The sequence below is a fragment of the Brassica rapa genome, chromosome A06 (genome assembly GCF_000309985.2).
Source record: "Brassica rapa cultivar Chiifu-401-42 chromosome A06, CAAS_Brap_v3.01, whole genome shotgun sequence".
NCBI lineage: Eukaryota > Viridiplantae > Streptophyta > Magnoliopsida > Brassicales > Brassicaceae > Brassica > Brassica rapa.
This window is the reverse complement of record NC_024800.2, coordinates 10,981,072-10,996,792: the sequence shown is the minus strand read 5'-3', so window position 1 is coordinate 10,996,792 and position 15,721 is coordinate 10,981,072. Positions and strand designations below refer to the sequence as shown.

Sequence of the window (15,721 nt, the reverse complement as noted above, 5' to 3'; positions counted from 1 at the left end):
AGAAGTAACCCTAAATCGACGCTTCAGAGACCATTAAACCCAGAAACCATCAGATCAAACTATGAAAACTAAACGAAAGTCTCAAATCCTTACATGCAAATCGAATCATCTTTGAAAATTTAAGTAAGCTTGAAGATGATTAAATCCTATCAAATATGGAAGGATGAGAACAAATCGATCAAAATTTTTGATCTGATTGAAACTTTAAAAAACAGAGAAACGTAGATTGAAAGAAAATTAAAACTATTAAACAAAATTCCAAAACAAAAAAAAAGCTGGCCGATAAACATAGAAGATGAATCGGAGAAGCAAAGGCTAGAGGTAAGCCGGCCAAGACGATGTTGTGAAAACCACCGCTTCTCAGAGGCGAAAGCCGGCCAAGACGGTGCCATAGGAGACATCGTTTGCCAGAGTCGAAGCCCAAACACCAGGAGTCTTAACGCCGGTAACAAATCCAGCGAGTTAATCTAAGGCTCTCTCTCTCTCTCTCTCTGAAAGATTTTGAAGAGAGAAGAGAGAGTCCTGAATTAAAGGTGTCTTATTGAATCAAGGATTTGAGATGATTTCAATTTTCTTTCAAATGTCTTCTTATTGTATCTAGCATTTATAAAGGACAATTGTCAATAATAGCACCTTTTGAAGTTTATGTCTCAAAAATAGCACTAGAAGGAGAAAGTCACAAAAATGACATTCATTAAAGGATAAAATATCTCTAATACCCTTGGTTTAAAATTACACAAATAAACAAAAATAAATAAAAATAAATAAAATTAAAATTAAAAAATTAAAAAAAAAAAGAAATTTTTTTATAGTTTCAGATTATATGTTTTCAGATTCGAAATTTTTATAATTTTTTTTTTGAATTTTTTTTTATTTTTTTTTTCAAATTTTCTTTTTATAATTTAAAAATACTTTTTGAAACTGTTTTTAAAATTTTTATTTTTTATTTTAGTATTTATTTTTTATAAAATTTTAAACCCCAATTCCAAAACCCCACCCTTAACTCTAAACCCTAAGGCTTGGATTAATTAACCCAAGGGATATAAATGTATATTTACCTCTTTAATGAAACTTATTTTTGTGACTTTGAGCCTTGAGTGCTACTTTGGGAACAAAAACTTGGTTTGGTGCTATTTTAGTTTTTTTCTCATTTATAAATTATATGAAATCCAAGCTTATGTATTGATCATTGGTATAAGTTCTTCCAAATTACTACTTATTCGAAACAACGCCTAATTTGTTGCATCTAATCAGACATGAATTAGTCAACGGTAGCTTACTTCGTAGAAGCTAAACAAGTAATGATCAGTTAACTACAACTATTTCATATTTTTAAATCAGAAAAGCAAATAACGATTTCGTAGTTACTGATTAGCTATCTTGGCGTTTAGTGTGTATAAACGACAATTACTCTTGATACAATACGCATAACAAACTAACAGGTCCAATGTTTATTACTATTCAACATGCTATTTCTTGTTTTAAGGACAATTGCTCTGATCCAGAGAGAGAATCGTAAAAATGTCAAAGCTTCTTTATCTTAAGGTAAAGGTCAAAAACGAGACCAACAAAACAAAACCAGGACTTGTTAGTTAAAACTTCATTTCAAAATCCAGACTTTGAGTTTTATAATCCACAAATAAATGAAATGATCACACACGCCTATTCGAACTGTGCGTATCTAAGCCAACACATATGAATGTACCTTTATAGTCCGACTCTCCTAGGATATCAATGAGATGAAGATTTGCAAAGCATCATCAAACTTAAGAGAACACTCTACTCTTTGCTATCTTCTTGGCTTCGGCTTCACTCAAATATCGAACCCCATTCTCACGTAACCATTTCTCGCCTCTGGTCAGACCCTCCTTTACTTGCTTCTCTTTCATCTTCAGAAGTGTTAGCCCCTCGCTTAGTTTAGGGAAGAACCCTTCCGGTCTAACACACCACGCCCTGAAAACCCCATATAGAACCTCCATGTCCTCTCTAAACCTTTCGACTCCATCATCAGAAAACTTCACATTCGCCATCAGGATGCTGTTGAAGAACAGCTTGTCTATCTCTGAGGCTAGACTCCTCCACGTAGCTGTAAAGTCTGCTTTGTTTAGATTTTCTTCTATTATCGACGTTTTGCCTTGTAAGTAGTCTAGAGCCCCGACTAGTGCCCTCGACACCGTCCACTCTTTGTCTCTCTTCTCCTGCCATTGCTTTCTGTTTTTAATGTACTCTCGAGTCCGAGCATCAAGGCCTCTCAAGACCACCACAGACAACTTGTTTATCCACTCTAGTCTGAACTTCTCCAGCTTCTCAAACTCTTCTCCGAAAATACCTTCAGAAGGTTCTGTAAAGTTCTCCTGTCCCGGAGCTTCCTGTGGATTGTCCTGTCCATTTCCCATTTCGAGGAAAAAGACATCCTCACACCATTCTTCCAAGACTGATTCAATGTAGTGACCAGCATTGATAGAGCTTGCGACCTTGATTAGATCGTTATTTTCGGTTAAAGCCGTTAGTCCTTCCGCTTCTTGGCACCTGAGAAGAAGGCAATCCAAGAACTTCTGGATTGTTGGCGAGGCTGCCAGTCTCAGGAACCTTGCTCTCAAGTAAATGGCAGGCACTGATTTGGATCGTTCTATGATTGATGACAAGTGCTGCAGAAGGATGCTGGAAACAATTGGTGGTCTGTAAACGTTTGAAGTGGAGATGAGTTCGTCTTGAACCTTCACCGTCCAGTTTCTGTCGTTATCCATCTCCGCCTTTAACTTGACGAGCTTCTCCTCTAGCTCTATCTCTGCCCATATATCGAGCCAATCAGGTCTGTCACAGAAAACTGAAAGAGAGGAGATTCTCAGAAGATTCCCATCTTCTTGAAGCGAAAGTATTCCTGATTGAGATACCAGAGACTGGACTCGCTTATCAAAAGAGATCATCAGGTCAATGAGATGGAGCCACGAAACCTTAGCCTCAGAACTAAGATCAGGTTCGTTTAGCTGACCAACATAAGTAGGGAATATCTCTTTCACCAAGTACAAAGACAATGAGCTCACCATAGCCGAAACCCACTCTTCTCTGCAACTGTACCCAGCTAGTTTTGCTTTATCAACAAGCGGTTGCAGTAACTCATCCATAGAGTCCACATAGTCCCTTGTGATTTTATACACAAGTGCAAAAATGAATTCAGGCTTTTCGCTCCACTTTGCAAAATGTCGCTGAGATGCAACAGTCAGAGGGTTAACCAGCTCTTCAATAGCCCAGAGTGGCTGGTGGAAGAGAACATTTTCACCCTTATGGCTCCCAAGCTGCCGCGACTTTCTTTGCAGCTGCAGACCCTGCAGGCTACACAGAGCATGGAAGTTTCCACAATACTGAGTTTTGAGGTTCCCTTCCATGTTGAAAAGCGGATTTTGGACATCATCAGACTTCGAATCAAGGCTCGATGAAGTTAAGTTAGAAAGCTGAGGTGGCCATCCAAGAGAAGTAAGCAACGCTCTATAATCAGCGATCACTTGAGGTCTCAGCATAGCTAAAGCTCTATCCACTCTATGATCAACTGCAGAAACAAGACGTCCCCAGCGAGGATGCTTCTTTGCCACTAAACTCAGTATCTCTTCTGTCTTTTGAAGTGTTTTGATAGCGTGTAGACGCACTTCCTGATGTCAGTAGCATTTACAACATTACACACTATAACTTTATACAGAAGACTCTAGCTGAAGACAGTGTACTTACTTCAAAACCACTTGACCGAGATGTTCGCAAGTTTTTATTCAAAGAAGACATGACAGCATCCTCTATATCACCAACTAAAGTATCTAGCTTTAATGCAGTCTCTGAAAAATAAGAGAAACATCTTGAAAGACTCAAAGTGACAAAGAAGGAACACCAAAAAGAAACAAACTTTACCAGCATAAGCCCGCACAGACTCAACTTGTGCTACTTCTTTAGCCAGTGATGGAAGCTCCTCCCCAGCTACATGCTCCCTCGTCTCCTCCTCCTTTCCGCCATCTGAATGAATAAGACAGCCAAAAGACTCAAAATTTGGCAGAGATCTAATTGATGAGATCATACGAACCTGACGCGGAGCGAGAAGAAGAGAGATCAGCTAATTTGGCATTGACTCCGATGAGTAGACCGCCGATGCGATCGGAGAACGAAGCGTACGAAGCTAAACCGGACTCGAGCTGGCGGTTCAGCCCGGCTAATCTCTGATCCAATTCGGAAATCTCGGTTTCCAATTCGGAGACCAGAGCGGGTGATTGGGAGAGATCCGCGGCGTCTCTGAACCTGTCATCGAGGAAGCTAAAGACTGAAGCGGAGAAGCTCGAGACCTGAGGAAGTGGCTTGATCGCGTCCATTCGCGGTTCGCATTGAGATCAAATGAAATGCGATATGAGAAATTTCGTTACAAGAGGATTCTGAGTCAATGACTCGGAGTCGTCACGAGTTGAGCCGGGTTACTCGGATGAATGGGCCTTTGTTGGCCCATCTTGGTTGCTTTTCTTATAGATGTCCATCTAAGTTTATGTGAACGTTCGAAGTGTGCTGTTAGCATGAAATTAATGGAGCTGGAACACTCATTCGGAAAATGGAAACTGATTGGTTGGTTCACTACCGAGAAGTTTTGAATTGCTCTGAAGTTGGAATTATCATACCCAGCCACAAGGGAGACTAGTCTTCCAAAAAAAAAGAGCAAAGAAGCAGACCAAGATCATAATCATCTCAATTTTACAAGAGAATTATTAAGATAGAAAATGAAGCTTCTTATGATGGGTGAAAAGCTGGTAACAAAACCGTACCTATAGTAGTTGGGTAGATGGATATCTTCGATTTGTTGCAAGAACCACCACCCACACATGAAATTTATATCAAGATCCAATTGGAGCCTAAAACTAGGACATTACATTTTATCCGTTAAATTTGATTCGATTTGTTTTGATTCGATCTAAAAAAGTTCGGATATTCGTAAACTTTCGAAAAGAAAATAGTAAAAATTAATATCCGCTAAAAAAAATCACAAATCAAAGCGAATATCCTCTTTCCTGAGGCAGATATATAAATACATGTATATCTTGATTATGCTTAGAGTTTTAAATGTATGATTTTATATAATTATTATTCTAACATATGATTTGATAAATTTTATTCATATTATACTTATAAAAGTATTAATAAAATACATGAAAATTATGATTTTTCTTAAGTTTTGTCTTATTATTATTGTTAACTAAGTTTAAAATTTACAAAACATGTACCTTCACTACTATTTTAATTTCATTTTATATGTCACATCAAAAAAAATTTGAAGAACAAATATATGTCAAATTTTATAGATTATTTGTACTGAGAAAAACAGATGAGCCGCAAGTATTCGTAAATATCCACAAATATTCATATATTTCCGGATATCTATTTTTCCAAAGCAAAGCATATAAAAAAAAATCAGATATCCGTAACATATGAAGCAAATCACAAATATTGAAAATTCTGTTAGTATTTGATATGTGCTACCTAAAGCTGCATCAGTGTGAAAATCCTCTTATCATCTAAAAAAGTTGAGATGGCTGACTTTAGAATTAAATAAAGGACCTACCGGACTAAGGGTTCACACGACCAAGTTTTCACAATGGGAGCATCCATTAGTTCATCAAAAAGGAAGGCTATGACTTTGCGTCAATTGTCGTGGTCTGAACAAGATGAGAAATAAGAATAAATATACCTTGCCACCTATTGATGTGCTATTGGACAAGCTACATAAAATCATACTGTTGATTTTCAAAGATCAGTGTTGCATCAAAGTCAAATTATATTCATATAGTTTAGGAGAATATAAGGAAAACGACATTTTGACACAATATGACCATTATGAGTTCATGGTAATTAATGTCTTTTGGACTGAAAAACGTGCTCACAAATTTTAATAAAGTTGATGAATAACATATTCATGAAGCAGTTGTATAAGTGTATGAATGTATTCTAGAAGCAATAATGAACACAACTGGCACCTAAATACGGTAATGATAAGCATACCAGAATAAAGGTTGTATGCAAATTCAAATAAATTTAGCTTCCTCAAAACAAATTATATTCCTAGGTCATGTAGTATCAAAAGATGATGTAGCTGTGGGTTCAAAAATATTAACAGAAATCACCAAATAACCATGCATGATCGATGATGCTAATGATCTCCATAGTTTCTTATGTTTAAGGGGGGCGGATAACTACATATTTGTCAAGGGATATTCGCTACAAAAAAACACAAGTTTTACGACGGCAGTTTTCCTCGTGACTTAGTCGTAAAAGCAGTGTTACGAGGAATTAGCGAGGAAACCCGTTTCGTCGTTATACGTTTGTCGTAACGCATATATCCTCGCTAATTCGTCGTAACATAGCGAGGAAATAATTTCGTCGTAAAAGAGAAGAGGAATATTTCGTCGTAAAGACCACGTAAAGACGTCGCTAAGTTTCCTCGTAAATACCACGAAAGACTTTCCTCGTAAAACCCACGTAAATAAATACTCGTAAAGTAAACGTAAATACCTTGATAGCTTTCCTCGTAAAGTAAACGTAAATACCTTAATAGCTTTCCACGTAAAGTAAACGTAAATACCTTGATAGATTTCCACGTTATTTCCTTGTAAACAATTCCTCGTAAAAACCACGTTAAGTTTCCACGTAAAAAAGCCGCAAAATTAGCTACGAATTTACTTTGTTTCGTTATTTTACAGAAATATAAAAAATTATAATTAAAAAAATAATTTAAATAATTTAAATTATTAATAAAATTAAAATTCTAAAAAAATCAAAACCAAAATATTTTATATATAAATAAGTTTTGAATTCATAATACAAGAACCGAAATTAAAAAGAACTAAGGGTGGTCGTTAATCGCCTGGTAGAAGTCATCACTCCTCGCCATTACATCCGCCTCGGCATGTGAGTCGTCGGTTGGTGACTCGCCTGGGATAGGATTTTGTTGTCGCATGGTCCTCAACAAAGTCTCCCATTCCGGATTTGTGGCCGCTACAACGTCCAAGAAGTCCTCGAGTCCACCCACACGAGCTGTGAACGCAGATTGCGTCGAGCTCAACTCGTGACGCAGCTGAGTAGACTCTCTACGCAGCTCTTCGGACTCCCTACGCAGCTGAGAGTCTTCATCATCCCGTCGCTGAACATAAGACGATGTCTCTCTCGGAACATCGTTGACGGAACCAATCCCCAACGTCCGTCCCTTTTTTTTAGGGACAACCTTAAAAAACAAAAAATAAATTTTGTTAGTAAAAATTTAAAGTTAAATTAAATGAATATTTAAGAAAATTAAAATTTTAGAAAATTTACCTCCTCGTAAAGCTTATCCACTTCAGGTGTGGATAAGGTGACGGGTAATCCATCGGTGGACTGCTAGGTCAGATGGGTCTGGCGTTCTTCAACCCGAGCAGCCAAATCGTTGTAGATTTGCTCGGACTTGCCATCTATAAATCGGCCCGCCTTGTTCTTGTGGGTCCTCTCGTAAAGTTGCATAAGAGACGGGAATTCTCCCGTCTCTTTGGCCTAAAAAACATTTAAGAAAGTTGTTAGAATATATATAAAAATATACTAAAAATTTAATATAATTAAATATTTAATTACCATTTCCAAACGGACACCGGCGTGGGGTTTTTGGCCCGTAGTGTGAAGCATCGGCCTGTTCCCGTGCTCATCGACTGTGTTACGGGAGTTAGAGCAAGACTGGCCGATTCTAATGGAATCAGGAAGACGCCAATATCGGATGAGGCCATCCCAGACATCTGTGGTGAGCTCAGCGGGTTTGCCACGCTCATACCCCTTCACGATCCAGTCACCCTTTTAGTTGGAGACCGTGCCAACAAGTGAACTTTCGCCTTCGCGATAAACTTCTTCCTCACCCTCTCAGTGATCCCCAAGGCCCAATTATATTTTTGCTGTTAGAAAAAATAATTTATAATTAGTTTTTCAGAAAAAAATATATATATAAATAATGAAAAAATTTAAAGATAGATAATTAATTAATAGAAACTTACAGCGTAAATTTTAAACCACGTCTTTCTGACGTAGTGTGCCGTCTTTTTCCAGTTCGGATGTGCCATGGAGAAGTAACATTTTATTGTGTCGTTTACGTCCGATGCATGACATCCGTCAATCCCAAACCTGGAAAATAAAAATTTAAAATATAAATTATTTTTTAAAGTTATAAAAGAATTTAAAAAGAATAAAAAAATAATGAAACATACCACAAAGTTCTGTCCGGTCGGTCGGGGTCGATGACTGGTAAACTTTCTCTGCCTGGCAGACGGAGAATGTCCTCTACGGTGTACTGCGAGTAAGGAGCACTCGGAGGCACCATCAAATCGGGATGAATCTCGGCGGGCATCGGAGGTGCCATCAGAGGAGGCACAGGAGGAGGAGCCATCGGGGGAGGCACATGAGGAACCGATGGTGCACTAGAAGAAGGAGATCCAAAGACTCGGGGACAGTCTCCTGACCCGAAGAACCGGGAGCTGAAGAAGACGACGGGTCTAAACGACTATCCGGCTCACCGAACATCTCTCTGTAATGGGCAGTAAGTCTACCTTTTCGAACCTGAGAAAAAAATTTAATTTTTTAAATTTTCGTGAACAATATACTTCCTAACATTATCCACCTAATCAACACTAAATAACATAAGATCCGTAAACCTATCTAAATTCCCTATACTAACCACCTAATCTATCCTAAACTAATCAAAGTAGAGAGGAATTAGAGAGACTTACCATTGCTACGAAAAAGGGAGGAAGTGGGGAGGAAGTGGAGAGGAAAGAAAGAGCGAGCTCGCTCGGGGATATATATAAGATTACTTATCCTCGTCATTTCCTCGTAAAGTTACGAGAAATTACAGAGGCCCGCGTTTTCATTTACGAGGAAATAGCGACGAATTACAAAGGCCCGCGTTTTCGTTAACGACGTTTTTACGACGAGTTACATTACGTGGAATTAACGAGTTAACTTGTTACGAGGAATTAGCGAGCTTATATTTTCTATAAATACCCACAACTTTCCTTTTCAAACCACACACAAACTCACAAAACACACCCTATCTCAAATCACACACCTCACCAAAATGCTTTTCAAATTAGAAATATTTGAAAAAAAAAAGAGAAGAAGATTTTGGAACTTATGTGGACGAGACGTAAGTCTCGCCACATATAATTCCAGAATCTTTCTTTTTTTCTTTTTTTACTAGTTTTTATACTATGAGGAAGTAGCAAGTCCCGCTTTTCATCAAATTAGAAATATTTGGAAAAAAATAAAGAGAAGAAGATATTAGAATTTATGTGGGCGAGACTTAAGTATTATAATTGCTGGAAGTCTTGCCACATGTAAATCTGGTATCTCTCTTCCTTTCCTTTTTTTCTAGTTTTTAGTCTACGAGGTTTTTACGACGATTTTTGTTACGAGGTGTTTACGACGAATTCATCCTGCGTGGAATTAAAGAGTGCCTCCTTCGTCATTTACTTTACGGGGTATTTACGTATATTTACCTTACGAGGTCTTTACGACGATTCCGTCCTACGTGGAATTAACGGGTTTCGCTTTCTTTATTTTTTTTTTTAATTTCGTCTTAATTTCCACGTTACCTAACGAGTCCTTTATGACGATTATGTCCTACGTGGAATAAACGAGGATTACGTCGTACATTCGACGTCAACTTACGAGGAATTAACGAGTAGTACGTTTAAATCCCTAAAATCCGAAACCCCAAACCCCAAAACCCCATATTCCTTATCTTCTACTTCATATATTCCAAACCTCATCTTTATTTCCATTCCAAACCACAATTCCCACATTTACTTATTTATAAAACAAACTCCCACATTTTCTTATTCATAAAACAAACTCCCACATTACCTTATTCATAAAACAAACTCTCACATTACCTTATTCATTAAACAAACTACACAAAATCAAATACATCAATCGGATACATCGACATTCTCGTCATCACTAGAAATATCATCATTTTCATTAAACTCGTCTTCTACAGCTTCGTCTGTGGCATCATCGGTAAGATCTTCGTATTCGTGATTATGCGGATCAATGAGAAGGATGTCATCAATTTCTTGTTCAGGTTCCTCGACTTCATTTATCTGTTCTTCTTACAATGGTGGTTCTTCTCCACTGATGATTCGTCCTCGAGGTGTAACTTTGATCACTGCTAACCAATTTATACCCGAATCTCTCATCCGAGGGTATGGAAGGAAGCTAACTTGGTCTGCTTGTGAAGCTAAGATGAAAGGCTCGAATTTGTTGTACCGTCGTCCACCGTTGACATCAACTACACCAAATTTGTTAGACCAAACACCTCTGTTGACGACGGGGTCGAACCATTCACATTTGAAGAGGACGCATTTCAGCTTCAGTATCCCTGGAAATTTGACTTCAATAATCTCCGTCAAGATCCCGTAGAAATCTGTTTCCCCTTTCACACATATTCCATAGCTACTGGTCGCCCGCTGTCTACCATACTCATATGTGTGAAAAGTATAGCCTCGTGTGAAATACATCTGTGATGTGGTGACCTTTACAAGTGGAGATTGAATTACTTCGTGTAACCACTTAGGATAATCTGCATCGTCGTCATAATCAACCTGCAAAAATAAAGAGAACATTAAAATACAAATCATGTATGAAAAAATAGTTTGAGTTATAATACCTGATTCCGCAACCACTTAATGAAGTGTTGATCTTTCCTTTTGTCTACGTCACTTGTGGATATACCAGGAAATGTTTCTTCGACTTGTGAAACAAATAGGCTGTAAAATTAATCACATTTCATAGGAATGAATCTCTTGCAATTATATAATTAATTATATGTGTTTTGAAGTGTCCATATATGTTACCTTTCAAAATAACGCATCAATGGATCCTCGCAATTGAGTAGAATATAGGTGTGTGCACTATGAGCGTCTTGTTCACTCGACCACCAAACCTCTTTAGACTTCTCACCGAGTCGTCCAATCTGGCTAAAGATGTCTGGAACACCAGCAACTGCATATGTTGGCGCAACCCCACCATCATCATATCTTCTTGGAGCTCTTCTCTGGGTACGTACTTTTGACGCAAAGTAGTACGATGTGAAGTGAGAAACTTCTTCCGTCAAACTTCCAGCAATTATAGAACCTTCAACTTTGGCGAGGTTCTTTGCTTTTCCCTTCAAATATTTCATGGCTCGCTCATACTGATACATCCATCCGTAATGTACAGGTTCATGAAGCAATGCTTCATATGGGAGGTGGACAGCTAGATGCTCCATGACGTCAAAAAATCCAGGAGGAAATATCTTCTCCAAGTTGCACAATAAGATGGAAATGTTCTCCTGAAGCTGTTCCACAACTTCTTCTTTAAGAGTGTGTGTGCTCAGATCCCTGAAAAATGCTCCAATGCCTTTTATATTCCAAAAACAATTAAACACATTGTTAGTCATATATTATTTTGCAAACTACACCGTTATAAAATTATTGTGATATAATACACTACGAACCTGCAAGTGCTTCATGTACGTTTGTTGGAAGTAGCTCCGCAAATGCAAAGGGCAGTAGTCGTTGCATAAAGACATGACAATCATGACTCTTCATCCCGGAGAACTTTTGACCATTTTCAACACATCTAGAGAGATTTGAAACATACCCATCGGGGAACTTCACTTCTGATGCCACCCAGTTGAACAACACCGACGTTTTTTCTGAAGACAGTCTGAATATCAGAACGGGAACTTGTCCATTGCTTTTAATATGTAACTCGCTTCTTGAGCAAATATCCGGCAAGTCCAACCTCGATTTTATGTTGTCTTTTGTCTTTCCTGGGACATTCAATATTGTATTCATGATGTTCTCAAAGAAATTCTTCTCTATATGCATCACATCGAGTTTGTGGCGCAGAAGAAGATCCTTCCAATATGGCAACTCCCAAAATATACTCTTCTTGTGCCAGTTGTGATGAACACCGTAAGAATCAGGCATATTACGAGGGACATGCCAATTATCACCCCAACGAACTGTTTCGTTAGCTCCGTAGTAGTCGATTTGTGCTTCAATTTGTTCTCCAGTTAGATATGGTGGAGGAGTGTCTCTCACATCCCTTTTGTGCCTAAACAAATTTTTGTTTCTTCGGTAAGGATGGCCAATGGGAAGAAATCGACGATGACAATCAAACCAACTTGTCTTCCTACCATTCTTCAGTTGAAACGCATTTGTCGTTCCATTACAATATGGACAAGCTAATCTTCCATGTGTAGTCCATCCAGACAACATCCCATAGGCAGGAAAGTCACTTATGGTCCACAAAAGCATAGCTCGCATCGTAAAATTCGTCTTCGTTGAACAGTCATACGTCCTCACCCCTGTTGACCACAAATCCTTCAACTCTTTTATCAGTGGTTGTAGGAAAACATCCAGGGACCTTTTTGGATGGTTCGGACCAGGTATCAATATGGTCAAGAATAGCAACTCCCGTTGCATGCACATCTCCGGTGGCAGGTTGTATGGCGTAAGAAAGACTGACCACAATGAATATTGTCTCCCTGACATTCCGAACGGACTAAATCCATCTGTGCATAATCCGAGATACACATTCCGGCTATTGCTAGCAAAATCCGGATGTACTTTGTTGAAATGTTTCCAGGCTCTTGCATCTGATGGATGAGTCATCTCACCATCCGTCTGAGTATGCTCGGCATGCCATTTCATCTTTGCAGCAGTCTGCTCTGATTGATACAATCTTTTCAATCTGTCTGTAATTGGTAGGTACCACATCCTTTGGTACGGTACCCTATTACGTCCCCGTCCTTGCGGCTTGAATCGTGGCTTCTTGCAGAATCGACATTCTTCTAGCTTCTCATCATCTCCCCAATAGATCATGCAGTTGTCGATGCAGACATCTATCATCTCCGAAGGCAACCCAAGACTATAAACCAATTTCTGAATCTCATAATAAGAATCAGCAGACACATTGTCTTCCAGCAAATACTCTTTAAACAAGTCTGCCCATTCGTTCATGCAACTCTCAGGTAGATTGTGATCAGTTTTAATATTCATCATTCTAGCAGCCAACGACAATTTAGAGAGACCTTCTCTACAACCACTGTAAAGTGGTTGATTCGCCGCGTTTAACATTCCGTAAAACTTTTTTGCATCTATATTAGGTTCTTCATCTTCATCATGAGCTACGAATGCATCAGCTACCATATCATGAACCCTATCATAATCTACCATCTCCTCCTCATGGTAACTATGTTCATTATGCAAATGATGATTAACCGGTTCTTCCTGAAAATTGCTATTACTACTACTAGCTTCATTCTGATCATAATTAAAACCTTCCCCATGTTGAAACCAGATATAGTAATTTGGCGTGAAACCTCTATTTATTAAATGCTTCCAAACATTTTCACGGTTTGCCAATTTCGAATTGTTGCATTTCCGACAAGGACAGAACATCTTACCACTTTCTTGGGCGAGCGGTGTTGAATCTGCTTGGTGCATAAATGTCTCCAGCCCCGCAAGGTATTCTTTCGTCACTCTCCCGTTAGCATCTCTATGCATATACATCCAATTCCGCAACTCGTAAATAGTCCCAGAGCCAGCCATTTTTTGTTCTTTCACGTTTTTTGTTGTTGGTGTGTTTAAAATGATGTTCAAACATCCATATTTATAGGAAATTTCGAATCTGGTAGTTGTAATTTTACTATGAAATTACGACAAAAATTAATTGGATGGCCAAAAAAAAACGTGAGCCACCTACCAAGTTGGTGGATTCAAAATTTCCTCGTTAAGTACACGTAAAATATTTCGTCGTAAAGAACTCGCGAAATTTACGTCGTATTTACGAGGAAATAGTGTTTCCTCGTAAAAGCCACGTCAATTTACATTGTCTTTACGACGAATATGTTTTGTCGTGACCTTACGACGAAATAACGATGCTTTTCTTTTTCCACGTACTTTCCTCGCAAAATCAACGTACTTTTACGAGGATTGTTTTTCCTCGTTAAATTTCCTCGTTAAGCTTACGTTTTCTTGTAGTGATTCTAGCTTAGACAACCTTCGTCAAAACCTGACCGGGAAGGATATTAAGTTCAAATGGATATATACCGATATTTTTGACACTAATGGGAGTCCCTTGTTTGGTGTATATAATTCACCGAGACTGGTTTAGGGTGCATGCATATATAATAGAAGCAGGTGATAGGGACATAGGGTATGCATCAAGATAGTTGTTTAACTGAGATTAAGTATCCGACACATGATTTAGAGATAGCAGCAATGTTTTCTCGTAAGATATGGCAATCATACCTCTATTAGAAAAAAGTGTAAGTGTTTTATGGATTATAAGAGTATGAATAACATATTCACTATGGAAACTTCAGTTTAAAGTAGCACATATGGATGAAGCTAGTAGCGGATTATGACATATTGGTGTTTTAATGGTTTTCAATTTATGTTTTGAGTATTTTATAGAGTCAAAATATGTGTGTTGGTGTCTTTGGGTGTGTATGGTGTTTTTACAGGTTTAGTTTTATTTGAAACAAAAGGAAACAAATCTGATGCAAAAAAAGAAATTAACTATACAAAAATGTACAGATGTGTCATAAGTTTAGCAACGGATGTAAGACTTCCCTTAGTGACATTGAACTCAATTTTTAACACAAGATATAGAATTGAATTAATTTTCCTATGCCGGTTTGAGGTCAGTCCATTGGTTATACCAAAAGTTATGTACATTTTACTGAAGGTAGTTTGTTTGTCAGTTATTAGTAGAAAAAAATGAAAATCTTGGTTTTATTTTCGATTTGTTTTTGCCTAAAATTCGACTAGGACGTGTTTTGGACATATATCTTTTATTTTGAGCCATTGTCTTTTTTTTTTTTAACACTGATTCTTTTTATTCTAATAGAAGTTCATGACCAAACTGGTCTTACAAAATCTCAAATAAATGTACTGCAGAAATACAAAAAAAAACAAAAATAACATTAACTACCAGAATAGATCGATACCAGTAGGTACTATTCACAAACCTCAATATTTTCTAACTCAAGATATGTTCTTTGAGGTGAAACATAGCAGCTTGACTCTTTATATTGTTCCAAAGAATAAGGAACCACGGAGATCAAAAGCTTGGAAATCAATCCAAGAAGACAAAGATAGAGACAATTTAACCTTATGACTTCCCACGATTGAGTAAATGTGAGCTGGAGCTCCTAATCTTAGAAATTGGAGCCGGAAAATCGTCCAAGAACCTGTAGATTAGCCATGATCAACACCAAAACTGCACCGTTGCACCAAGACCAAGGGAAAACACGCCTCCTAAACACAAACTCTTCACCACTTGACATAACTGAAAAATAAAGCACAGACGGACCCGAGCCGGATGGAGCCCAGGCAAGGACTAATAACGCAACCTCAAACACAAGATACCAGACTTTATCTAGGGTAAGCTTTATCTGATAACAAACTTTTAAGTTTTAGAGCTCTGGGAGACGAGAGATTATTTCTAAACACATGTTATATCTCTTTTAATTTAATTACACAGAATTTATTATTAATCTTTTGTTCTTTAGTTACATCTTTGTAGGTTCGTAGTTAGGTTTTCGATATTGAAAGGAATAGAAGAGAATGAATGTTTAGAATTGCGTAATTAGGGAATCTTCATTATATTTCTTCACTTGGATTGTTCTTATTGC

The 15,721-nt window shown here is 37.9% G+C and overlaps 1 protein-coding gene and 1 long non-coding RNA gene across 2 annotated transcripts; both read right to left on the bottom strand.

Moving 5' to 3' along the window:
- Window positions 1-1,513: 1,513 nt before the first annotated feature.
- Window positions 1,514-4,419, bottom strand: LOC103873214 (RINT1-like protein MAG2). Its single transcript, XM_009151633.3, has 4 exons — window positions 4,067-4,419; window positions 3,898-3,999; window positions 3,724-3,824; window positions 1,514-3,647 (listed from the first exon to the last, which is right to left on the bottom strand). The coding sequence occupies exons 1-4, from the start codon at window positions 4,347-4,349 to the stop codon at window positions 1,767-1,769; spliced, it is 2,367 nt and encodes a 788-aa protein (XP_009149881.2). The 5' UTR covers window positions 4,350-4,419; the 3' UTR covers window positions 1,514-1,766.
- A 3,545-nt stretch (window positions 4,420-7,964) lies between these two features.
- Window positions 7,965-9,844, bottom strand: LOC117125978. The gene is made up of 2 exons (XR_004448458.1): window positions 8,760-9,844; window positions 7,965-8,589 (listed from the first exon to the last, which is right to left on the bottom strand). It is a non-coding gene; the product is annotated as an uncharacterized LOC117125978 (long non-coding RNA).
- Between the last annotated feature and the right edge of the window lie 5,877 nt (window positions 9,845-15,721).

Excerpts from the sequence above, each read along its gene's own strand:
- LOC103873214 (XM_009151633.3), bottom strand. The coding sequence starts at position 4,349 with ATGGACGCGATCAAGCCACTTCCTCAGGTCTCGAGCTTCTCCGCTTCA. Across the intron at positions 4,000-4,066 it reads TTCTTCTCGCTCCGCGTCAG|ATGGCGGAAAGGAGGAGGAG; the intron begins GTTCGTATGATC and ends TTATTCATTCAG. Across the intron at positions 3,648-3,723 it reads CTCGGTCAAGTGGTTTTGAA|GAAGTGCGTCTACACGCTAT; the intron begins GTAAGTACACTG and ends TACTGACATCAG.